Below are 24,620 nucleotides of genomic sequence, written 5' to 3'. Positions count from 1 at the left end.
GAAGATCAGCAAAGGTAATACAATATTTCTAATACTAATTCTGAGTTTAGGTTGCCCCTAATTTGGCGGGTGTCTGAATAGCTAGCCGTGATGGCTGAGCTATGTACTCAGAATATTGAAAAATATGCTTTCTCCATAAAGCTATTTTAAAATCTGACACAGCGGTTGCATAAAGGAGTAGTCTATCTATAATTCTTAAAATAATAGTTTGTATTTTGTATTTTGTATGTATTTTGTCAACGTTTATGATGAGTATTTTTGTAAATTGATGTGCACATTCACCGGACATTTTGGTGGGAATACATTTTCTGAATATCATGCGCCAATGTAAAATGCTGTTTTTGGATATAAAAATGAACTTTATCGAACAAAACATACATGTATTGTGTAACATAATGTCCTAGGAGTGTCATCTGATGAAGATCGTCAAAGGTTAGTGCTTCATTTCGCTGTGTTTTGGGTTTTATTGACACATGTTCTTGCATGGAAAATGGCTGTGTGATTATTTTTGTCTATGTACTCTCCTAACATAATCTAATGTTTTGCTTTCTCTGTAAATCCTTTTTGAAATCGGACAATGTGGTTAGATTAATGAGAAGTGTATCTTTAAAATGGTGTAAAATAGTCATATGTTTGAGTCGTATGGCTAGCGTCCCACCTAGCCCATAGAAGTTAAATGCTTGTAAGTAAGCATTTCACTGTAAGGTCTACACCTGTTGTATTCGGCGCATTTGACAAATACAATTTTATTTGATACCTAGTCAGTTGTACAACTGAATGCCTTCAACTGAAATGTGTCTTCCGCATTTAACCCAACCCCTCTGAATCAGAGAGGTGCGAGGTGCTGCCTTAATCGACATCCACTAACTGCCTTGCTCAGGGGCAGAACGACTTTGTATATTCAATATCCTGTTTTTTTTTTTTTTACCCAGCTACCAATAGGGGCCATTCTTCGTGAGGCATTGGAAAACCTCCCTGATCTTTGTGGTTGAATTTGTGTTTGAAATTCACTGCTCGACTGAGGGACATAACAAATAATTGTATGTGTGGGGTACCGAGATTAGGTAGTCATTCAAAAATCACGTTGAACACTATTATTGCACAAAGAGTGAGTTTATGCAACTTATTAAGATCATTTTTACTCATGAACTTGACATAACAAAGGCGTTGAATACTTATTGACTCAAGACATCTCAGCATTTCATTTTTAATTTATTTGTAAAACAATTATTCCACTTTGACATTATGGGGTATTGTGTGTAGGCCAGTGAAAAAAAATCTCAATTGAATTTCATTTTCCATTCAGACTGTAGCACAACAAAATGTGAAAAAGTCAAGGGGTGTGAATACTGCACAGTATCGATTGTTTTATTCTTGTGACATGATGGTTGATGCTTGGCTGCCGTTTCACAAATAAAAATGATCTCACTCTGTTCACAATAATCTCATAATGTTCGCTATTCCCGCACTGTAGCTGCGATCTGTTGGCTAGAGCACATGTGCCAATACCAGAGTGGGCACATTCGCAATAATGCAAAACATTTTTGTGACAAAACCATCAGTGGAGTTGAAAATGCAATGGAAACCCATTTAACCTGTATTTTTTATTCAGTTCATGGGAATTAACCTTCAAAAGTTTTTTTTATGTGCACTACATCATCACACACAGCCTTTTATCCGCAAAAAGTACATTTGATGGAAACTCATCTCTGGTGGTAAAATGCATACATTGGTTTTATGCAGATTTTTGAATATTCGCACGGAAATCTGTGGCCAATTGGATGGAAACCTAGCTAATGAGTTAGACATGAGGAATTGTCAAAAGACACCTACGGACCCCACCAACGAGTATATACTATCAGTTCTCTATGTTTGACAAATAGTATGGAGCTGTGGCTCAGAGTATGGTTTCTTCATCATATGTAGTGTATTCTTTGTAGTTTATTATTATTGTTTTTTTAATTTGGCACTGAAGTTGTTGGGTTTATGTACCATCCCACATCCTGATATTACCAGGTTCTGACCACTAGATGGTGCTGTTCCTGCTGTTATGTGATCTTTTTAAAGGGATAGTTCACTCAAATTACATATTGGTTTTCTTACTCTGTAAGCAGTCTATGGCCCACGGGCATATTCATTACGGAAATCATTCACCGTTTAAGAACCAAACTGAAGCGAACAAAGAAAAATGAGAGTTACTATTGGACAAATTCAGGTAGGTGCCACCCCATCTTGTTTGCTTCCGTTTTGAAACAGAATCAGTGTATTGAATACGCCCCTGGTATCACAGCAACGCTTTGGTTTCATTTACTTGGCCACTGTTTCAAATGCAAACTTTTCAGCAGTTGTGTCTAATGGAAAGTCAAATGGTACCTATATTAGCATTTCTTAGTAAGTTAGTTTAGTGAGTCTGCCAGATCAGAGGCAGTACGGATGACAAGGGATATTCGGTTGATAAGTGCGTGAATTTTACTATTTTCCTGTCCTGCTTAGCATTCAAAATGTAAGAGTACTTTTGGGTGTCAAGGAAAATGTATGGAGTAAAAAATACAATATTTTCTTAAGTAAAGCAGTGAAATAAAAGTAGTCAAAAATATAAATAGTAAAGTACAGATACCCAAAATAACTACTTAAGTAGTACTTTAAAGTAATTTTACTTAAGTAGTTAACATCACTGAAAATGTGATTTATATAGCCAATATATTTTTTATATATAAATAAAAGAAACAAGAAATCAAGAACGGCGGGACGAATCTAATTAACAACCACCCCAAAACAATCTGCACTTAGATACTTACTTACGTTGTCTGGGTTTGACGAAATATGATCCCAATGGTTTTTCAAACATCTCTGACAAATGTCTCTATGACGTGGACCCAAACTACCATAATCTCGCTGGAAATGCAAGTGTCGCGACAGTTGTTGAAACGCGTGAAACTGGAAGTCATTTTGATTCTGCAATCAACAGCCACGCTATGACAGCATACGCTTGACTAGAGCCAAAATGGCGTCAGTTTCCAGATTCTAATTGCAACTCCCTTCTTTCCCATTCACTCGGTTAATGATGGCGTCCCACAGTACAGGGGGCAGGGTGTCTTGCGGGAGAGATTTGAATTGTGTGCCCGAGGTTGCTGACACGCTTGCAGCGGTCGCTAAACTTGGGTAAGTAAACTGCTTCGCTCAAGCAGTCAAATACTGGAGACGAGTATGCTATCCCTATCTACCCGTCGGCTTCATTTCTACACGTGATGTAGCCAGCTAGCTATTTTAGCGCGGCAGTAACAGCAAACTAGCTAGGTTCACTTGCCGGTGAAATATTAGCACGTGCACTATCACAATGGCTAAGAAATGTTCATCCTGACCACTACCTCAATATGATCTGTTGAGAATACATTTGACTGTAGATCCATGACGTTACTTAAATGTATTATCCAATTAAATAACGTTGGCTACTGTAGATCCATTACGTTACTTGAAAGTATTATCCAATTAAATGTTAGCTACGTTTGTAAAGTAAGTTTCGTACAATAAACTTTGCAAGAGCATCAGACAAGTCGACATTTTTTTTTTTTAAAGGTCAACTTTATTTAACTAGGCAAGTCAGAACAAATTCTTATTTACAATGACGGCCTGCCCCGACCAAACCCGGACGACGCTGGGCCAGTTGTGAGCCGCCCTATGTGACTCCCAATCACGGCCGGATGTGATTCAGCTTGGATTAGAACCAGGGACTGTAGATCATCGACAACTCAACTAAAGTGTCCCATCTGTCCCTTCTCTTTCAGGTTTGACTTCTTGTGCATGCCCCTCTTCCACCCGAGGTTCAGGAGAGAGTTTGAGTTGGATCCCGCCAAAGTCCGATCTGGAGCACATACACGCTCGGACCTGCTACTCTGTGGGAGAGGTGAGGTCAGAGGCAACCTGTATTTATACTGGCCTCAATGGTAGAAACTAGACAGTTCATTCCCAAGTTCCACTGAACACAGGAGCATCTACTTACATAACAATCTAATGGCTCTACAGTATGTATTTTTAAAAATTAAGTATCAGGATATTGAATTACAATTCTTCCTTACCCAGACTGGAACACTCTGGTTGTTGGAAAGCTTTCTCCATGGATTGAGACAGACTCAGAGGTGGAGACGGAGCGCAGGAATTCAGAAGCGGTGAGTTGGACATCATGAAAAGATGTATTCACACTGTAACAAAAAGTAGCAAAACGCTTTGCAATGGAGGACGTTTTGCTATGAAAATGACAGTTTCTATTGTACAAATTCAGGTAGGTCCCTCCCCATTTTGTTCTGTTTGGGTTCCGTTTGAATTTTTGTGAATAAACCATGGCCTCCTTTGTCTGCTCAAGCAGACCATTTGAAACATCTTTGCCACAGGTTGAATTGTTGCTCTCCTTTCATCCCTCTGTCATGTCTCAGGCCCTGGTCCAGGAGCTGAACTTCTCAGCGTATCTGGGTCTGCCAGCCTTTATGATCCCTCTGAAGGGCCCTCACTGTGCCAACCTGGCCCGCGTGCTGCTCAACCACATCCAGACTGGACACCACTCCTGCATGGTAGCTACAGCAGTCAAGCATTATCTATCTGTACCATTTAAGAACAATAACTCATTCTTAATCCTTGGCTTGTGTTGTGACTGGCAATTTCATGGTATTTCAGTGAACTTAAAATTGAAGTTATAAAACCTACAACTAAGAAACTGTGGATTGTGTCATATCAGTTCTGGATCCGGGTCCCCCTGATTTCCTCTGATGATATGCGTGATGACATCATCGAGAATGAGCCAACGAAACACACAGATGATGGCAGTAATGACGAGAAGACCTGGGCCTGGTGGGTCTGCCGTCACAGCTAGAGCCACATGGCTAAGGCATCAAGGTTTTCAGCCTTGTATTTTTGCTTTTTGTAAAAATGTACCTTCTGTTTTTCATTTTTCAGGTGGCATTCATTCAGAACTCTTTGTGACTACAACAAGAGAATCTGTTTAGGTAAGGAAGCAGGACAGGGAAACATGGTTGGAGTGTTGACAAACTGATAAGGAATTTTGGTCACAATTGATACTGAGCTGTCTTCCCTTCCTTTCCCTGAAGCCATTGAGGTTGGAGCAGACATGCCCACCAACGCTGTGATCGACAAGTGGCTTGGAGAGCCAATTAAAGCAGCTATTCTTCCCACCAGGATCTTTCTGACCAATAAAAAAGGGTTCCCAGTCCTTTCAAAAGCCCACCAGCAAATCATCTTCCGTCTATTCAAGGTACTGTAAATGCTAGGCTATATGGCAATTGTTATAGCAACTACAACCGTTTTATCTTCAGTCTGTCTTCTGTTCTTGAAAATGAATTTGACAAAACATTTCCATGTTCTCCCAGCTTGAGGCCCAGTTCATCTTCACTGGCACCAGTCGTCACAGTGAGAAGGACTTCCGCTCTTACTTGCAGTACCTTGAATACCTCAACCAGAACCGCCCTGCCCCCAATGCCTATGAACTGTTCGCCAAGGGTTACGAGGATTACCTACAGTCTCCTCTTCAGGTGTGTGTTAAGTTTGTAAATAGGCATACCTATTGTCTGTATGCATTGGATTCTTTGTTATGTCTCTAACTGTTCTCTTCCCATTAGCCCCTCATGGACAATCTGGAGTCTCAGACATATGAAGTGTTTGAGAAGGATCCCATCAAATACTCCCAGTACCAGCAGGTAAGGAACCTTTAACATGCATGTTCTCACAGTATAATACACTAACATTATTAGTGATGTGGCTGGTAGGGTTTAACACAGTAATATCATTAAGTACCGATTGAGTTCTCCTGATCTTTCTGCAGGCTGTGTATAAGTGTTTGATGGACAGAGTCCCGGAGGAGCAGAAGGAGACCAATACACAGTGAGTAGCTCCAACACCTCACTGTCTGTCCTCTCTGTTAATGAGTATCTATTCTCCTGACAATCACCTTCCCCCTCTGTATCTGGTGGGTAACAGTATGTATTCTCTGTAACCCCAGGGTGTTGATGGTGCTGGGTGCTGGGAGAGGTCCTTTGGTCAACGCCTCTCTGCGGGCCGCCAAGCAGGCTGACAGAAAGCTCCGTATCTACGCCGTGGAGAAGAACCCCAACGCTGTTGTCACGTGAGTGGAACCTTTTCTCATTTTGAACCCTGACCTCCAAAAGATTTGCCAGCACTGACTAAACTCATTCCAGAAGATAATTAAAGTCCTCCATTTTTTTATTCAGGCATTAGGAGTTATTTCCCTGGATAGCTTTAATACTGGCAGATAAATAAATCCAGATGAAAATGGGAGGTTGGCAACATTAATCTCCACTGAGCTCCTAAAAATTCCCTCCACCCTCCTGTACTGATCCTGTCACACTCTCCCAGGCTTGAGAACTGGAAGTTTGAGGAGTGGGGCGATCAGGTGACCGTAGTGTCATGTGACATGAGGGAGTGGGCGGCACCTGAGAAGGCGGACATCATCGTCAGCGAGCTGCTCGGGTCCTTCGGGGACAATGAGCTGTCCCCAGAGTGTTTAGATGGAGCACAGAACTTTCTCAAAGGTGGGGGGGGAAGTCACTCTAATTGCAGTCATTTGCAACTCGTTGATATTGAAATTTTGCTTATCACTGATTGATTGAAATCTTTATGTGATCGAGCTATACATATGGTAATTTTCTTTCAATGCCCATTTATTTTGCCTCAACCACCTCTACCCTTTCTCATCTTAAACGTGTTCCCGTTCTCTTATTCCTCTCAGATGGTGGGGTGAGCATCCCCTGTTCCTACACCTCCTTCCTGGCCCCCCTCTCTTCCTCCAAGCTGTATAACGAGGTCCGGGGGTGCAGGGAGCGGGACAAGGACCCTGAGTGCCACTTTGAGACCCCCTACGTAGTCCGACTCCACAACTTCCACCAGCTGGCTGAGCCCAAGGCCTGCTTCACCTTCATTCACCCTACCACAGGTAACACACACACACACGTCAAAAACCCTTACATGGCTAACGCTTACGCACCCTAGCTAACACAGGTAATGATCACACATAAGCTATGTACTAAATGCGCTTCTCTCATTTCCTTCAGATATGAACAACAACCGGTATCAGTGCCTCAGATTCTCTGTGGGGTGTAACACAGTGCTGCATGGCTTTGCTGGATACTTCGAGACCACACTCTATGGAGATGTCACACTCAGTAAGTAGTAAGAGTGGATGATGATGAGGTTTTAAGGTGTTTGGATATCATTAACATCAATGTGTGCATCTGTTTGGTCAAGGTATCAAGCCAGAGACCCACTCTCCTGGAATGTTCTCCTGGTTCCCCATCCTCTTTCCTCTCAAAGTAAGTTGACTGTCATACGGTCATGTAAAATGTCTTTACATTTAGCACATTTTATTACCCAAAAGAATGTAGTATATTTACTTTTCCTCCCCTCTCCCACCTGCAGCAACCGATCCCTGTGACGAAGGATGATGATGTCGTGGTGAGGTTCTGGAGGTGTAACAATGGGAAGAAGGTGTGGTACGAATGGGCCGTGACAGAGCCCTCATGCTCCGCTATCCACAACCCAGCAGGACGATCCTACACCATCGGCCTGTGAAGATCTCACACTCGCATACAAACACACACATGCATACAGACACAATTAGACAGGCACTTAGTTGCAAATGTTGAGGTAGTCTTGCTCACAAAAGGTTTAGCATTTTACCTATTCACCTGTAATCATGAGCCTGCTCATACCATGAAACCTACTGACCAGGGTCACAGTGAGGGTTTAGAAACCTACAGACCAGGGCCAAATTGAAGGTTTAGAACCTACAGACCAGGGTCACAGTGAGGCTTTAGAAACCTACAGACCAGGGTCACAGTGAGGCTTTAGAAACCTACAGACCAGGGTCACAGTGAGGCTTTAGAAACCTACAGACCAGGGTCACAGTGAGGCTTTAGAAACCTACAGACCAGGGTCACAGTGAGGCTTTAGAAACCTACAGACCAGGGTCACAGTGAGGCTTTAGAAACCTACAGACCAGGGTCACAGTGAGGCTTTAGAAACCTACAGACCAGGGTCACAGTGAGGCTTTAGAAACCTACAGACCAGGGTCACAGTGAGGCTTTAGAGCTGGGAATATGAACCCAATCAATGGTTTAGATTGGACCGATTTGAAACTGTTACTTTACAGTATAGTTAGTCCATGCCTGAAACTGACTCCTATCATCCACACATTCACATACCTATTGAGTTTAAGTTACTTATTTAGCCGGCAGTCAAGATACCTCAATGGCAGCGTTCAGACAGGCAGTTGAATTCTGATATTTTTTTCACTAATTGTTCTTTTGACCAATCAGATCATCTATGAAAAATATCTGATGTGATTGGTCAAAAGACTGGTTAACTCCGATACAGCAGTGTGTAGGAGATGGGCTATTCAGGTCATATGTTTTTCAGGTGTTCATTTCTTTGTTTTGTTACGGTTTTTGTCTGATCCATATTGTCAATAAAGACGACTACTAGCAACTTGCTGCTCTTTGCCCTGTTTGTATATGTACCTCTTGCATCTACTTATTTAGCATATTCCCTCGTGGGTTAAATGGCAGGCTGTGATAAGGTTGTTATTCCACTGAATTATTTTGAATATAGGCTATGCATATATCAAAAGGATATTTGGAGTGGAAAACTTAAATGCATGCATGTACACAAAGAAATTGTATATAAAATATGTACCGTATTCCTTTTTGTGTCTGATCAACAGACTGCACCCTGGTTTTAATGTCTTGACTGCACCATGGCATGTACTGTGGTGATGTATTGTGTCCAGTAGGTGTCACCATAGGAGAGGTCAGGATCAAATATTGGCATTGAATGTAATTAGCATTTTATTTTTTATTTAACCAGGCAAGTCAGTTAAGAACACATTCTTATTTACAATGATGGCCTACACCATTAGAGGCAAACCTATCAAAATAACACCAAATAAGTAGGTAGCTAAACCACACATGCTGTCATTTAGGGATCAGGTCCAATAGAAATGGAGAAGGAACACAGGTATACCAACTGAGAGGAAAGTTTATCACAGATTCTTGGAATTGCTGGTAAACACCAAGTTTCCTTCTGGAAAAGAAGACTTTTAAACTCGTCTCCATAAAAACAAGGCGGGAGTGTTATTGGTGCAGTGCAGACTTCTAGGGAATACTTTCACCTACTCCCAGATCAATATGGCACCAAGCAAACCTGGGTTCAACTACTATTTCAATTACTTTCACATTTCAAAGCAATATTCAAATATTTTTGGGGGGAAATTATATGTACTTGGAAAGTATTGATGTGTATTTCAAAGTATTAAAATGCTGAGTATTTTCAAATAAATACTCTGATGCATTTGAACCCATGTCCTAGGAGTATTTGTAATAATGTAATTGGAAAGAAGTATTTTCAAATATTTTTCAAATAGGAAATTATTGGAATTTTTGGGGGAAATTGTTTGAAAATACTTCCAATAGAATTAGCTGATTTCGGCCACATTATTTGAAAATACTCAAATACTGTACACAGAAACATTTGAATTGAAATAACAAATAATTTAATACATGCATTTCAACACAGCTCTGGCGCCAAGTGACCTTTCTTGGCCAGAACACTTCGGCCCTCTCATATTCCTGTAAATAGTGTCTGCTCTAGATATATAGGTACCCTGCTATTTTAGGGTGGGACAAACACTAATGCAAAACAAGCTCATAAATATTCTCAAATGTTGGCCTTAATCCACATCACAAACCAAACTGCTCACTAACTACCATTGATGTTTTCATTTTCTCAAAACGCTGACTGTGTTGCTGTCTCTGTCCCATGCTGTTTTACCATGAGAAGACCAGCAGCAACGCTAGCTCACCCACACACTCACTCTGGCTGCTGTCTTACCAACAAGCCGTGTACGTAATGTGTGCACACATGATAATTGTCATTATGGCAGTAAGTGACACAAGTATAAGATGTTTTTTCCCCAATGAAACACAATAATTCACTGAGGCATAGTTTGGAATTTGACCAACTCAAAGTCAGTGTTTCTCTCCATCTGTCCGTCTGCGTGACCCTAATAATGTGTTTTGACAGATTTCTTGTGATGACAGAGTTGCTCATGTTAAGAGAAAACAAATATCTAGCTGTAAACACATGTGAAGGAGTGTAGGTTGTAGCCTCCACCCCAAAATCATGGTTGTTTTAGAGGAACCTGTTTTGCTTCTCAGATCAGTCTAGTTTCCAGACAACTCACAGAAAACACTGAAATCAGTGTTAATACTATGTAATATGACAGCTACTCACACCCTTCCTAATTAATGCATTTGAATTCTTTCTATCATTCTACTTCCTCTTGACCTTTCACAAACTAATTTAAACTAACATTCTTAAATTGTATTTGAGTTTACTAAAGCATTATAACAGTAAAATAATAAATGAACAACCCTGCTGAAACGTGGAGGGGAGGGGCTTACCCTGTGTTGACTATTTCGGCCACGCTGATTGGATGAGCATTTCAAGCAAATGGTGTTAAATTTTCCAGTAAGGCAGAGATCTTGTTCACTTGCTAATGTCGAACAGCTGTCGGGTGTGCTCATAACAGGATGCTGGTGATTCGTCATTTTAAAAGTCACGGCTACACGGAGAAGAGGTGGGTCGTTGCTTTTATCAATTGCTTGAATTTGAGGCTGTCAAACAGTGTCAAGGATTACAATGGCATAGGCTATATTGTATCCATCCAAACTGAATCGCCCTCATCACTAAACTACAGGGGCGCAACTTTCACTGGGGGGGAGCGACGGAGACGGACGTCCCCCACATTCTGAAATTGCATTTTTTGTCCACGATACAAAACGAGACAATTGTGCCGTAGGACCATGGGTAGGCTGTTTGGAGTGTTTATCCGACTGGAAAACAAATAAATATGTCCCCCCCCCCCACACGTCTAAAACCAAAGTTGCGCCCCTGCTAGGCTATATCATGCATTCTTTTTTTAAAACAAATATAATAACTTTCGGGGTTAATGAAAAAAAATACGTATTTTTATTGGCAACAGGAATGTATTAGTCTGGCACACAGTATGGGTTCTTGGGAAAATTTAGTTTACTGATATAGCCTGCTGTAAATTGCTTGCCATTGCTAGTTTGCCATTGTTATTTTCAATGTGGTCGACCAGCCGCTGTGTATAGTAGGCCTGCAAGATTATCTTTAGTGACCTATTTTCTCTACAAAGCCTATTACTGCTGGGTGATCTTGCGCCTACTTTACGCAGGTGGGGCTGGGCTGGCTGGTCGCACCGCGTTGCGTCGAACGACTGAATTATTTATGAAGCGATGTAGTTTCTAATAATAGCAGTAATCTCCTAGTAGCCCAGACACTATTCGAATGGCAGGGAAACGTAATAGGGCGTTATATTGCATGCTTCATCAGTCTGAGCGCTTACATTTTTGTATTAGTTGACTAGAGAAAATTCTCACAATTGCGATTTGTAAATCACATAATTTGTGCCACGGGCTATGTTTTTTTAAGGCATCAAAGATAACTTTGACACTGAAATAGTTTTGCTGTAGATAACCATTTTTGTTCTCCATTAGTGCAGGTAACACCAAACTGAGCTAGGTTGCACTGCACCTGCGCTTTTCATCGAACAAAAGTAATCTTGGAAACGAGATGACCGATGGTCCTAGGCTGCGGGGCAATGCGTCGGGAGATGGGGAAACGCTTTCCTCCGAATCCACTGAAGACGACTCAGGAAGAGTGGCCCTGAAGAAGGAGATTGGCCTTGTCAGCGCATGTGGAATTATTGTGGGCAAGTCATTATTATGCTCATCCGTTGTTCTTGCTATCTATTATGTCTTCCTCAATGTAGGTATGGGTGTGTCCACCTAAAATCCAACCTAAAAGATTGAGATGAAATGTATGGTCCACATGGATTGCACAAAAAGTGCTAATTTTGCAGCTGATCTGAACTGGTCTTGAAAAACCTGTTTTCAATCTGTACTTTCTTTAATGGCCAGACTACCTCCTGAAAGTTTTGTGATTGCAAGAAGATCCACAGGGCTCAAAATAATACATGATGTGCCTGTGTGAGGTTGTCTTTATCTGGTATGTGGATTTGTTCTGAAATGTCTGTCACAGAGCAGCGTCCATCCCACCCACATGCAGAGGAAGTCAATAAAAAGTCATCTCAATCACGCTTGGCCTGTGTACCAGCTGCACTTTAAATCATCAGCAAAGTGTTCTTGGGGACCTTCAATGCTACATACATTTTTTGGTACCCTTCCCCAGATATGTGCCTTGATACAGTCCTGTCTCTGAGCTCTTCGGACAATTCCTTCGACCTCATGGCTTGGTTTTTGCTCTGGTATGTACTGAACTGTGCGACCTTATATAGAAAGGTGTCTTTCCAAATCATGTCCAATCAATTGAATTTAACACAGGTGGACTCCAATTAAGTTGTAGAAACATCAAGGATGCTCAATGGGAAACCTGTTTTCACTGTCATTGTGGGGTATTGTGTGTAGATTAACGAAAATAAATATTTAATCCATTTTATAATAAGGCTGTAAAGTAACAACATTTTGAAACAGTTAAGGTGTCTGAATACTTTCAGAATGTACTGGACTCGCTTGTTTTGTCAAACTGAAATTGGACTACTAGAATTTTTGCAACCAGGAAATGGCGGCGCTATTTCTGTATAGTAGTGCATCTTTTAAAGGTGCACTGCAGAAATGGCACACAGAAATAGCGCACAGAACAGACCTACCACTTCTTAAACTTGCTTTCAAAGAAATGTGAGATCTCATTCAATGTGAATTTGGTCAGGTCACCCAAAAAGTTGCATATTGCAGCTTTAAGGTAAACCCTTAATAAAGGGTATGTAGCATAAACATAACCACATGTAACATATGAATTTGCATTAGAATACGCAGCAGAAGTCCCGTGCAACGTTACCCTTCACTTTTACATTTTGAGTTGTTACATAAAACTGATCAGCATTCCGAAGAATGCCGAAGTCATGCCGGGAAACAAAAATAATTTGTGGGGTGTGACTTAATATGGAGGATGGGACAAGTCAGCCTATTCCCTATATGTAAACGCCAAAAGAAATAACTTCAAATGTATAACTTCAAATCAATTGCACTCATGATTACTGGTTTAAATTAAATTCAGCCAATTTACAAGCAAATATGAATTTGTTACAAATCAGCTTGCAAGGTTACTAGCCTGCTAATGTTAGCCCTACAATCTGCTAACGTTACATTAGTATTGCGTGAGTCAGCCAGATGCTATCAGCACCTACCTTCCAGCAACATTAAAGTAAACCAAAGTTTTGAAAATGCATAACGCCGTCTAACCAGCTATCCAATAATGTTACCGGTATATGCAGTTCTTATCTAGCCAGCTAAAGTTATTTTAGCCTGCTAGCTAACTTAGCCAGCCAGCTAGTCAACCACCATGGTCTACATAGCTAAGTAGTAAGCCAGAAAAACAATTAGTCTAGCATAGACAGCTGAGTTGGTTACCAAAGTCAAAGAAGAGCTAAGGAGAGACCTTCAGAGGGAGCGTCAGCTAGCTAATCCAATAGCGATATAGTGAGGTAAATCCACATTACATTTACCCGGTTTATCTCCACTGTTGACACTCGCCATGTACCGGTAGGAAATAGGTTGCAGGCTTTCTTTCACGCTAGGCACAGCACCTGGTTTGTCACTCATTCCAAATCTTGCCTTCCACTGGTTATACGAAGACATGTCTTCCCTGTGGCTCAGTTGGTAGAGCGTGGTGTGTGCAACGCCAGCGTGGTGTGTGCAACGCCAGGGTGGTGGGTTCGATTCCCACGGGGGGCCATTACAAAAAAAATCCATGAAATGTATGTATTCAATACTGTAAATCGCTCTGGATTAGAGTGTCTGCTAAATGACTAAAATGTAAATGTAACTTCAGTTATCAATGGCGAAATGAGTACTGCATACAGTGACGTGCTCAGGGTTCCCCTATTCCAATCCGCTCACTTCAACCGGACAAACCATTCCGACTTCAAAGCTTGCGTCTCCTTTTTGGGCCACAAATGAGTCCTTACCCCATCCTTGTGGGTATTACTGCACTAGTGACAAACGACATAACTACTACGACACTCACCCGACTACCACTAACAAACTCGCATTACTTTATATGGTTTCTTCTTTGTGGATGTACATAGTAGCTCACCAGTGACAACACTTGGTTTGGAATGTTATTACATGCTAGCAGGTAGTAGGTAGTGTTAGCCAGCTGAAATTAGCTAGGTAGCACCAGTTCTCCATATGATGTTGAGAAATGCATTGTGGGTAGTTCCTAAGATATCCGTAAATAAGTTAGTTATGTTTAAGCATTTTTACTTTTGTTTGTAGTTTCAGGTAACCAGATCGTGACTACAACTAAGTTACTAAGTCTTTGACCACACTGTTACTTTGGCAAGTAAAAACTCATGCTTCCTATCCTTTAAGGGTAATACTTAAGATGTTTTATCTAACTGGGCTCCAGGGTTGAAGTGAAAACCTACAGGACAGTATAGCTCTCCAGGAACTGGGTTAGAGAGCCAGACCGGTGCTGTAGAATCACACTTCATAACAATTTCTCTGCATGTAGATCTAATCTTTTAGAATTTCTTTTGCAGTCGGAGTCTGACTGGGAGCTTCCTTCCTGGGTGGTCTTTGTGGTAAACGGGTCAGTCATATAAGCCTGGGGGAAACGTGACAGTCAGCAGTCTGTTCCTGAGTGTGATTAGTCAGCAGTTGGTGGTTTTGCCCTGCTGTCCTGTTTGTGCTACTGTATTATCCCAGACTCCCAAAAACATTCTGATAATCCTGATCTTATGTTTGAGTCACAACAAGTAGTCTGAAGATGTAGTTGCTGTGTTGAGACTGATGTAAATGAGAAGTAGTGGAAAGTGAGTTAAACAGGATGAGAAGTTGGCAGAGGAACCCCATGATGTTGCGCTTACTTGGCCACTAAGCAGGAAGCTGTGGACTAAGTGACCGGAAACTCTCACTTTCCGTTCCAGTCCACACTCCACTTGTTTGTCAGCCAAAGGGAACATGTTGGCCCTAGTCAATGTTGTGAAATATTACCCTCCACTTTTGAAAGATTGATGCAGCGTTTTCCACTCCTCCTTACCCTCCCTGTCTCTTTGTCTGGGTCTCAGGTAACATCATCGGTTCAGGGATCTTTGTGAGCCCAAAGGGCGTTCTGGAGAATGCGAGCTCTGTGGGGCTGGCTCTCATCGTGTGGATTGTCACCGGAGTGATCACAGCCATTGGCGCACTCTGCTATGCCGAGCTGGGCGTTACCATCCCCAAGTCTGGAGGAGACTACTCGTACGTCAAGGACATATTTGGAGGACTTGCCGGGTAAGGGAAATGCATGGTGATGAGAGAATACTTATACTGTAAGAGTACTGCAAAAGAAGTGCTGGTTACCATCTGTCATTTTTTGAGCCACCCTTTTCTCAGACAGACAAATTGACAGTATACTGTACAAATGTGCCCCCCCACAAAGCAGTACAGTACCATCCTTTTGTCCCCCACCATTTCCTGTATGTCATTAACCTTGTTTTGTTAATGTCTGCCCTTTATTGTACACATACATCAGCCCATATTATTGAATAGTCTGCTAGTTGGTTCTTTGTGTTCCCACTGTCCTCTAATGAGCACTGGTATTTATTTTTCTCACATACAGTATCTCAAGTATTCTGACAGGTTTTTGCTCTACATCAGAAATGTAGATGTTGATATGCGTGATTGAGGTGTTTTGACGTGTGACTCTCCGACCCCCTTCCCTCCCTACATCCCTCCCTACATCCCTCCCTACCAACCTCTCCCAGGTTCCTGCGTCTGTGGATCGCGGTATTGGTGATCTACCCCACCAACCAGGCGGTCATCGCCCTCACCTTCTCCAACTATATCCTGCAGCCCCTATTTCCCTCCTGCTTCCCCCCAGAGAATGGCCTCCGCCTGCTGGCTGCTGTCTGTCTATGTGAGCGCCCCAGAGAACATGCATGCCGCCTTAGTTTTTTTTGGACTACTTTGTTTACGTCAGCCTGATTACTGGCCCTCCTGGCCCTCTTCGCTGAATTTGCGACTTGAGGTATATTTGTAGGTCAAATATACCGTATTACCCAGTCTAGTATAGTGTTACTGTATTCCATGTGTGATAAGTTGCTGTGTGCTATGATGCGTGATGTGACTCTTCCTCCTTTCGTCCCAGTGTTGCTGACGTGGGTGAACTGCTCCAGTGTGCGCTGGGCCACTCGTGTTCAGGATGTCTTCACTACTGGGAAGCTACTAGCCCTGGGTCTTATCATCATCATGGGCTTTGTGCAGATCTGCAAAGGTAGACTCGGTCTCTTGGATTTAGATTCTGATCTGTAACTGTTGATTTGTTTAATCATTCATTACAAAGTCATTGGGATGACTACAGGATAGGCCTACTGTACGTAGAGTATTGGCAAAGAGGGTACACTACGGAGATGCTTCTCCGATAGAAAAAAACTGCTTTTCTAATAGAAATCCCAGATCACACTTGTAGGAGAAATCATGGTGACGTTGGCTAGCCAAACTCATGCATAGAAACACGTCATTGGGTCTAACGGTAGTCTCGTGCTGAACTGCCCATGTGCAGGCTGTCAAATCAAAGGCACTCCTTCAAGTTGTTTTTGACTGTGTCGTTCCCGGAAGTCTCGCAAAGTTGCGCCTCGGGTTCACAAACTCTGTGCGATCATTCCCCACTGACACATACTTTACGGTCTTAATCTGTCTCCACCTGCTGGACAAAGTGTCTGAGGCCACTAGAAGTTTGAGAAACTAGTCTAATCTGTTATTCATCCAGAACCTTTGATACACAAGAATAATCACAAGATGTGAGAGGGGGAAGTATGGCTGAATAAACATAGTGCCAGAACACCATAACTGTTAACTCGTGTTTCCCACAGGATTTGCATTGTCCCTATGTGAGAGGGGATTAAAGTCCCCTTACCTCTTCATCCCACACATAATCTCTTACCAAACCAGGACCCCAGTGTCCAGTCTAGAGCGTGAAGTCACGAGCTCTGCTGGTCGGCTCCTGCGTAGCAACCTAGCGGTGCCGAAAGCCTATGTAAATTACAATCGGCAGAATGGCCAAACGAAACTTTTTTTAGGCTGCTGTTTTGGCCTCTAAAATATGTTTATTATGAAGTTCGATCCCCACTGGTAATCATTTTAAAGTTCGCTACAAATCGGGATATTTAATTAAATATACAGTTGAAGTCGGAAGTTTACATACACTTAGGTTGGAGTCATTAACTTGTTTTTTCAACCACTTTACACATTACTTGTTAATAAACTATAGTTTTGGCAAGTCGGTTAGGACATCTACTTTGTGCATGACACAAGTCATTTTTCCAACAATTGTTTACAGACAGATTATTTCACGTACAATTCACTGTATGACAATTCCAGTGGGTCAGAAGTTTACATACACTAAGTTGACTGTGCCTTTAAACAGCTTGGAAAATTCCAGAGAATGATGTCATGGCTTTAGAAGCTTCTGATAGGCTAATTGACATAATTTGAGTCAATTGGGGGTGTACCTGTGGATGTATTTCAAGGCCTACCTTCAAACTCAGTGCCTCTTTGCATGACATCATGGGAAAAGCCAAAGAAATCAGCCAAGACCTCCAAGTCTGGTTCATCCTTGGGAGCAATTTACAAATGCCTGAAGGTACCACATCTGTACAAGTAATAGTATGCGAGTATAAACACCATGGGACCACGCAGCCGTCATATCACTCAGGAAGGTGATGCCTTCTGTCTCCTAGAGATGAACGTACTTTGGTGCGAAAAGTGCCAATCAATCCCAGAACAACAGCAAAGGACCTTGTGAAGATGCTGGAGGAAACGGGTACAAAAGTATATATTTCCACAGTAAAACGAGTCCTATATCGACATAACCTGAAAGGCCACTCAGCAAGGAAGAAGCCAATACTCCAAAACCGCCATAAAAAAGCCAGACTACGGTTTGCAACTGCATATGGGGATAAAGATCATACTTTTTGGAGAAATGTCCTCTGGTCTGATAAAACAAAAATAGAACTGTTTGGCCATAATGACCATCGTTATGTTTGGAGGAAAAAGGGGGAGGCTTGCAAGCCGAAGAACACCATCCCAACCGTGAATTACAGGGGTGGCAGCATCATGTTGTTTGGTTGCTTTGCTGAAGGAGGGACTGGTGCGCTTCACAAAATAGATGGCATCAGGAAGTAGGAAAATGATGTGGATATATTGAAGCAACATCTCAAGACATCAGTCAGGAAGTTAAAGCTTGGTTGCAAATTGGTCTTCCAAATGGACAATGACTCCAAGCATACTTCCAAAGTTGTGGCAAAATGGCTTAAGGACAACAAAGTCAAGGTATTGGAGTGGCCACCACAAAGCCCTGACCTCAATCCTATAGAAAATTTGTGGGCACAACTGAAAAAGCGTGTGTGAGCAAGGAGGCCTACAAACCTGACTCACTTACACCAGCTCTGTCAGGAGGAATGGGCCAAAATTCACCCAACTTATTGTGGGAAGCTTGTGGAAGGCTACCCGAAACGTTTGACCCAAGTTAAACATTTGAAAGGCAATGCTACCGAATACTAATTGAGTGTATGTAAACTTCTGACCCACTGGGAATGTGATGAAAGAAATAAAAGCTGAAATAAATCATTCTCTCAACTATTATTCTGATATTTAACATTCTTAAAATGTGGTGATCCTAACTGACCTAAGATGGGGAGTTTTACTAGGATTAAATGTCAGGAATTGTGAAACTGAGTTTGAATGTATTTGGCTAAGGTGTATGTAAACTTCCGACTTCAACTGTACTTGTCAAATATAAACGCAACATGCATCAATTTCAACATTTTTACTGAGTTAAAGTTCATATAAGAAAATCACTCAATTGAAATAAACTCATTAGACCCTAACCTGTTGATTTCACGTGACTGGGCAAGGTGAGCATTTGCCCACTGAAGTCGGTTATGACGCCGAACTGCAGTCAGGTCAAGACACTGATGAGGACGGTGAGCATGCAGATGAGCTTTCCGAGATGTTTTCTGGCTGTTTGCAGAGATTCTTCGGTTGTGCAAACCCACAGTTTCATCAGCTGTCTGTGTGGCTGGTCTTAGACGATCCCGCAGGTGAAGAAGCCGGATGCGGAGGTCCTGGGCACAGGGTCTGCAGTTGTGAGGCCGGTTGGACGTACTGCCAAATTATCTAAAACAATATTGGAGTCAGTTTTTGGTAGAGAAATTAACATAAAATTCTCTGACAACGACTCTAGTGGACATTCCTGCAGTCAGCATGCCAATTGCACGCTCCTTCAAAACTTGAGACATCTGTGGCATTGTGTTGTGACAAAACTGGACATTTTAAAGTGTCCTTTCATTGTTCCAATCACAAGCTGCACCTGTGTAATGATCATGCTGTGTAATGATCATGCTGTTTAATCAGCTTCTTGATATGCCACAACTGTCAGGTGGATGGATTGTCTTGGAAAAGGAAAAATGCTCACTATCAGGGATGTAAACAAATTTGTGCACAAGATTTGAGAGAAATTAGCTTTTTGTGCTTATGGAAAATTTCAGGGATTTTTTTTTTTTCAGCTCATGAAACATGAGACCAACACTTTACATGTTGATTTATATTTTTGTTCAGTGTAGTTATCCATTCTGACTACATTTGTTGTGACGCAGGACCATGTGCTGACAGACAAATCATGGGCCAGTAGGCTCCGAGGAGGGCCACGCCCTCATGCCATAGACATTAAGGTTAACTCTCAGGCAGGATGAAAACGACTACATCGACCACAATCCTTTCCTGCAGTTACAGCCACTTTCACCATGATCCTTATTGATTTTTTTGTTGTTGGTGCCATTCAGCTCAATTCAGCAATATTGCGCACTTCAAATTAAAATACTTCTGGCTTCATGTGCTGTTGGATTGTTTTCCATATTAATACGTGGATGACGTCAGCGCTGTCACGATCTACTGGTTTTAATGTCCATGGACCCAACACACAATTCCACCACCCACTCTGTTGTCTGTGTTGTCTGTGTTGTCTGTGCCCAGGGGAGTATTACTGGCTGGAGCCAGCGCATGCATTTGAGACGTTCCAGCCCTATGACATTGGCCAGATAGCCCTGTCCTTCCTGCAAGGCTCCTTTGCCTACGGGGGATGGAACTTCCTCAACTATGTCACAGAGGAGCTTGTCGACCCCTACAAGTGAGCTAGGTCCCCCAACTTGACCGAAATCACAAGTTGCACATGGTCTCAACAGGGTAGCATTACATACACACCCAATCTAGCCAGTTTCATGTCTGGTTATCATTAGTGCCCGACTTGGGCAGGAGCTCACCGGAGTGGAGTACCGGCACCTAAAATGTTCTACTGCTTGAGCTCCTGCACCTCTTATAGAATAGTAGCTCAAAAGTATTGTGGAAATGCTGCACCTAAATATATACGGTACCGGCACCCAAAATGAGTATCGGTACCTATTTCAGTCCAAGTCAAGCACTGGTTATCCTAGTCAACCATGATCTATACCTATAACTCTGTATTACAGATGAGATGGTGTCCTGTTAGGCCTGTGTTATCAAATCGGATGGTAATTCACACCATAAATACACCCCCACCAGAACCCCAGCTCTTCAACCCTGTTCTCTCTGTATAACAGGAACCTTCCTCGGGCCATCTTCATCTCCATCCCTCTGGTGACTTTTGTTTATGTGTTCGCCAACATCGCCTATGTCACCGCCATGAGTCCTCAGGAGCTGCTGGCCTCGAATGCCGTCGCTGTGGTGAGATGCGGCCCTCCCATTCCACTGCCCTTGTGTAGCTGCTTTTGGGAATGGCTGCTTTTGGGACGTATGCAGCTTGGTCTAAAGTCTGGTTATCAGTAGAAAATGCTTTTAGTCACCAGTCTTGGGTTTCAAAGTCATCCAGAAACATCAGTTAGTAGAATTTGTTTGTGTTGAAACTCTCCTCTCTCCTATGTCCACAAATTCTCTCCCAGACATTTGGTGAGAAGTTACTTGGAGTGATGTCATGGATCATGCCCATCTCTGTCGCTCTGTCTACCTTTGGGGGGGTCAATGGCTCCCTCTTCACCTCGTCGAGGTCAGTTTATGCACCCCATCCTTCTCTCTTGCTCTCTCTCGGTCTGTCTTTTTGCTCTCACGCTGTCTGTAATTTACATTCCCCATTCTTGCCTCCTGTCTGTAGTGCGTCCTTCATACGTGTGGAAATATCAGACCACAGAATGATCACATCTAGTCACTCTGATTCCTGTTCTTTCTGCACCATCTCTTCCCCTTTCTTATTCCATATGTTGCACCTCTGTGTGCCTCTACCATCACTGCCTTGCTTTGTCTTCATTTCTTTGTGTCCCATTTGTTATCACCTGTTTGTTGTTCTATACCTCAATGGACAGGTTTATTTTTATTTTTTTCCCTCATTCTTTGTGAGTCCAAAAGCAACAAGAGAGGACTGTTTTTCCAGTATCTGTGCTGACCTTATGTTCATGTTCTTCACGGTCTCTTTCATTCAGGCTGTTTTTTGCTGGAGCAAGGGAAGGCCATCTCCCCCGGCTACTGGCAATGATTCATGTGAAACGCTGTACCCCAATCCCAGCCCTACTATTCACCGTGAGTCCTAACTTTACCCGACATAATCTCTCTTCCTCTCACATCTACAAACGTGTCATCCCAGTTCGCTCTCTTTCTATGTATAGTAGTCTGATCTCTCTTGAGTCTTTAAAATGAATGGATGACTTTTGCCCCACCACCCTGCTTCTTTACAGTGTATATCCACTCTACTGATGCTGTGCACCAGTGACATGTATACCCTCATCAACTATGTGGGCTTCATAAACTACCTCTTCTATGGGGTCACCGTCGCTGGGCAGATTGTGCTGCGCATCAAACAGCCAGACCTAAATCGGCCTATCAAGGTAAACCCTTCATGTCTGTGCTTCCATCACTCAATCCGATTGGACAAGGTTATTGCTTGCTTGCACATTTTGGGAGGAGCATGGTTTTGATAAGAATTCTTTACTCAATACTGTCCTGATTGCAGTCATGGGTCTACTCTTGTTTATGACAAGTTACAAGCTGACACATGCGCAATGCCATAATTGTCAAAGCATGTGTTGTTCCCCCTGTGGATTGTTCAATTGTTTACTCTGTACTTTGTATGTATTACATTGTTTGTGTAAATTTGATTATGTATGAGATTGTATAGATTGTTGGCTGTCCTGTCTTCAGGTGAGCCTGGTGTGGCCAGTGATCTACCTGTTGTTCTGGGCCTTCCTGCTCATCTTCTCGCTGTACTCTGAGCCTGTGGTGTGTGGCCTCGGCATGGCTATCATGCTGACTGGAGTCCCTGTCTACTTTCTGGGGGTCTACTGGGACAACAAGCCCCAATGCTTCAACACCTTCATTGGTATGGAAACCATGTTCACTAGTGATGCTCATTACTACGACCCCTAGTTCTTCCTGGTCAGTTCATGTGGTCAGGAAACACGGGGTTCTAGTAAAGTGGTAAATGACAGTGCTTGTACCATTTTATTGTAGTGCAAAATGCTTAGCCTTCGGGATTATAGTTGTGGCCAAAAGTTTTGAGAATGACAAATTAATTTTCAAAGTCTGCTGCTTCAGTGTCTTTATATATTTTTGTCAGATGTTACTATGGAATACTGAAGTATAATTACAAGCATTTCATAAGTGTCAAAGGCTTTTATTGACAATTACATAAAGTTGATGCAAAAAGTCAATATTTGCAGTGTTGACCCTTTTCAAGACCTCTGCAATCCACCCTGGCATGCTGTCAATTAACTTCTGGGCCACATCCTGACTGATGGCAGCCCATTCTTGCATAATCAATGCTTGGAGTTTGTCAGAATTTGTGGGTTTTTGTTTGACCACCTGCTTCTTGAGGATTGACCACAAGTTCTCAATGGGATTAAGGTCTGGGGAGTTTCCTGGCCATAGACCCAAAATATTTATGTTTTCTTCCCCAAGCCACTTAGTTATCACTTTTGCCTTGTGGCAAGGTGCGCCATCATGCTGGAAAAGGCATTGTTCGTCACCAAACTGTTCCTGGATGGTTGGGAGAAGTTGCTCTCGGAGGATGTGTTGGTACCATTCTTTATTCATGGCTGTGTTCGTAGGCAAAATTGTGAGTGAACCCACTCCCTTGGCTGAGAAGCAACCCCACACATGGTCTCAGGATGCTTTACTGTTGGCATGACACAGGACTGATGGTAGCGCTCACCTTGTCTTCTCCGGACAAGCTTTTTTCCAGATGCCCCAAACAATAGGAAAGGGGATTCATCAGAGAAAATGACTTTAGCCCAGTCCTCAGCAGTCCAATCTCTGTCCCTTTTGCAGAATATTAGTCTGTCCCTGATGTTTTTCCTGGAGAGAAGTAGCTTCTTTGCTGCCCTTCTTGACACCAGGCCATCCTCCAAAAGGCTTCAACTCACTGTGCGTGCAGATGCAATCACACCTGCCTGCTGCCATTCCTGAGCAAGCTCTGTACTGGTTGTGCCCCGATCCCGCAGCTGAATCAACTTTAAGAGATGGTCCTGGCGCTTGCTGGACTTCCTTGGGCGCCCTGAAGCCTTCTTCACAACAATTGAACGTTAATTTGCATGGCAAAGAGGGACTTTGCAATTAATTGCAATTCATCTGATCACTCTTCATAACATTCTGGAGTATATGCAAATTGCCATCATACAAACTGAGGCAGCAGACTTTGAAAATTAATATGTCATTCTCAACTTTTGGCCACGACTGTATTGATGTGAATTCTATTTTTTCCTCTTTTACACTTGGTTACTCCTCACTTCCTTCTCCCACCCAGGTAAGCTGACCCACATGTGCCAAAAGTTCTGTGTGGTGGTGTACCCAGACATGGGCGAAAGCAGAAATGTAGGAAACCAGGGAATGGAATAGGGACAGAAAGAAGAACTGGGGAATGTTCAACCCATCTGAATGAACATTGGCACAGACAGTCACACTCTTAAAAGGGCGTCGAGAGACTGGGAGACTTCAAAAGATGGACAGATGCACTCAAGGAGATATGCTTGGTTTTCTCTCTTAAATGTTGACTGGCCTTAAGACTTTACACATCTGCCTCAATGCAATACTACTGCCCATTCCCATGAGTCTGAGCTGCAATATCAATATATTGGACAGATCATTTTCTGTAGGATCTGTTTTGGGAAATGTTGTACTGTATTGTCTTTATTTAGATTTTGGTATCTGTTGTATTTCGGTTTTGGTTGTGGCAAAGTTTAATAGTGATCTTAATGTATAGTCTTCCACATAACACTAAACAAACTGTCATTCCCTAAATGTATTTGTTTACTGCATTTAATTTATCACTCTTTTCATTGTTTAATGTTATTGTTACACATGAGTGTGATGTTTTCTGTAGACTGCTCTTCAATGTACTATAAATGGCAGATGTATGGTGTACTCCTGAACGATCAGATCTTTTTACGTGACAAAGTCACGTTATCTCACCCTCACATAACGTGTTGATGTTCA

General features: G+C 42.4%; 2 protein-coding genes across 4 annotated transcripts; both read left to right on the top strand.

Annotated features, from left to right (window-relative positions):
- Positions 1 to 2,950: 2,950 nt before the first annotated feature.
- Positions 2,951 to 8,079, top strand: LOC106569427 (protein arginine N-methyltransferase 5). Of its 2 annotated transcripts, none has more exons than XM_014140776.3 (16): positions 2,951 to 3,162; positions 3,786 to 3,904; positions 4,081 to 4,166; positions 4,431 to 4,565; positions 4,730 to 4,842; positions 4,948 to 4,997; positions 5,100 to 5,263; positions 5,379 to 5,540; positions 5,628 to 5,705; positions 5,831 to 5,889; positions 6,008 to 6,130; positions 6,382 to 6,557; positions 6,755 to 6,958; positions 7,077 to 7,187; positions 7,270 to 7,334; positions 7,441 to 8,079. In XM_014140776.3, the coding sequence occupies exons 1-16, from the start codon at positions 3,062 to 3,064 to the stop codon at positions 7,591 to 7,593; spliced, it is 1,899 nt and encodes a 632-aa protein (XP_013996251.1). In that variant the 5' UTR covers positions 2,951 to 3,061; the 3' UTR covers positions 7,594 to 8,079. The 2 variants fall into 2 exon arrangements, with proteins under 2 accessions (XP_013996251.1, XP_013996252.1); XM_014140777.3 differs by having other exon boundaries at positions 7,077 to 7,191; positions 7,441 to 7,746.
- A 2,456-nt stretch (positions 8,080 to 10,535) lies between these two features.
- Positions 10,536 to 24,387, top strand: LOC106569428 (large neutral amino acids transporter small subunit 2). 2 transcript variants are annotated; one of them, XM_014140779.3, is made up of 12 exons: positions 10,536 to 10,657; positions 11,606 to 11,815; positions 15,194 to 15,398; positions 15,872 to 16,023; positions 16,255 to 16,380; positions 20,139 to 20,292; positions 20,744 to 20,867; positions 21,083 to 21,186; positions 21,617 to 21,713; positions 21,869 to 22,018; positions 22,332 to 22,509; positions 23,932 to 24,387. In XM_014140779.3, exons 2-12 carry the CDS (start codon positions 11,677 to 11,679, stop codon positions 24,021 to 24,023), a joined length of 1,521 nt encoding a protein of 506 aa, XP_013996254.1. In that variant the 5' UTR covers positions 10,536 to 10,657; positions 11,606 to 11,676; the 3' UTR covers positions 24,024 to 24,387. The 2 variants fall into 2 exon arrangements, with proteins under 2 accessions (XP_013996254.1, XP_013996253.1); XM_014140778.3 differs by having other exon boundaries at positions 11,601 to 11,815.
- Positions 24,388 to 24,620: the final 233 nt, after the last annotated feature.

Source organism: Salmo salar, chromosome 14, assembly GCF_965601325.2.
Source record: "Salmo salar chromosome 14, fSalSal1, whole genome shotgun sequence".
Lineage (NCBI taxonomy): Eukaryota > Metazoa > Chordata > Actinopteri > Salmoniformes > Salmonidae > Salmo > Salmo salar.
This window is presented reverse-complemented; position numbering and strand designations above follow the sequence as displayed.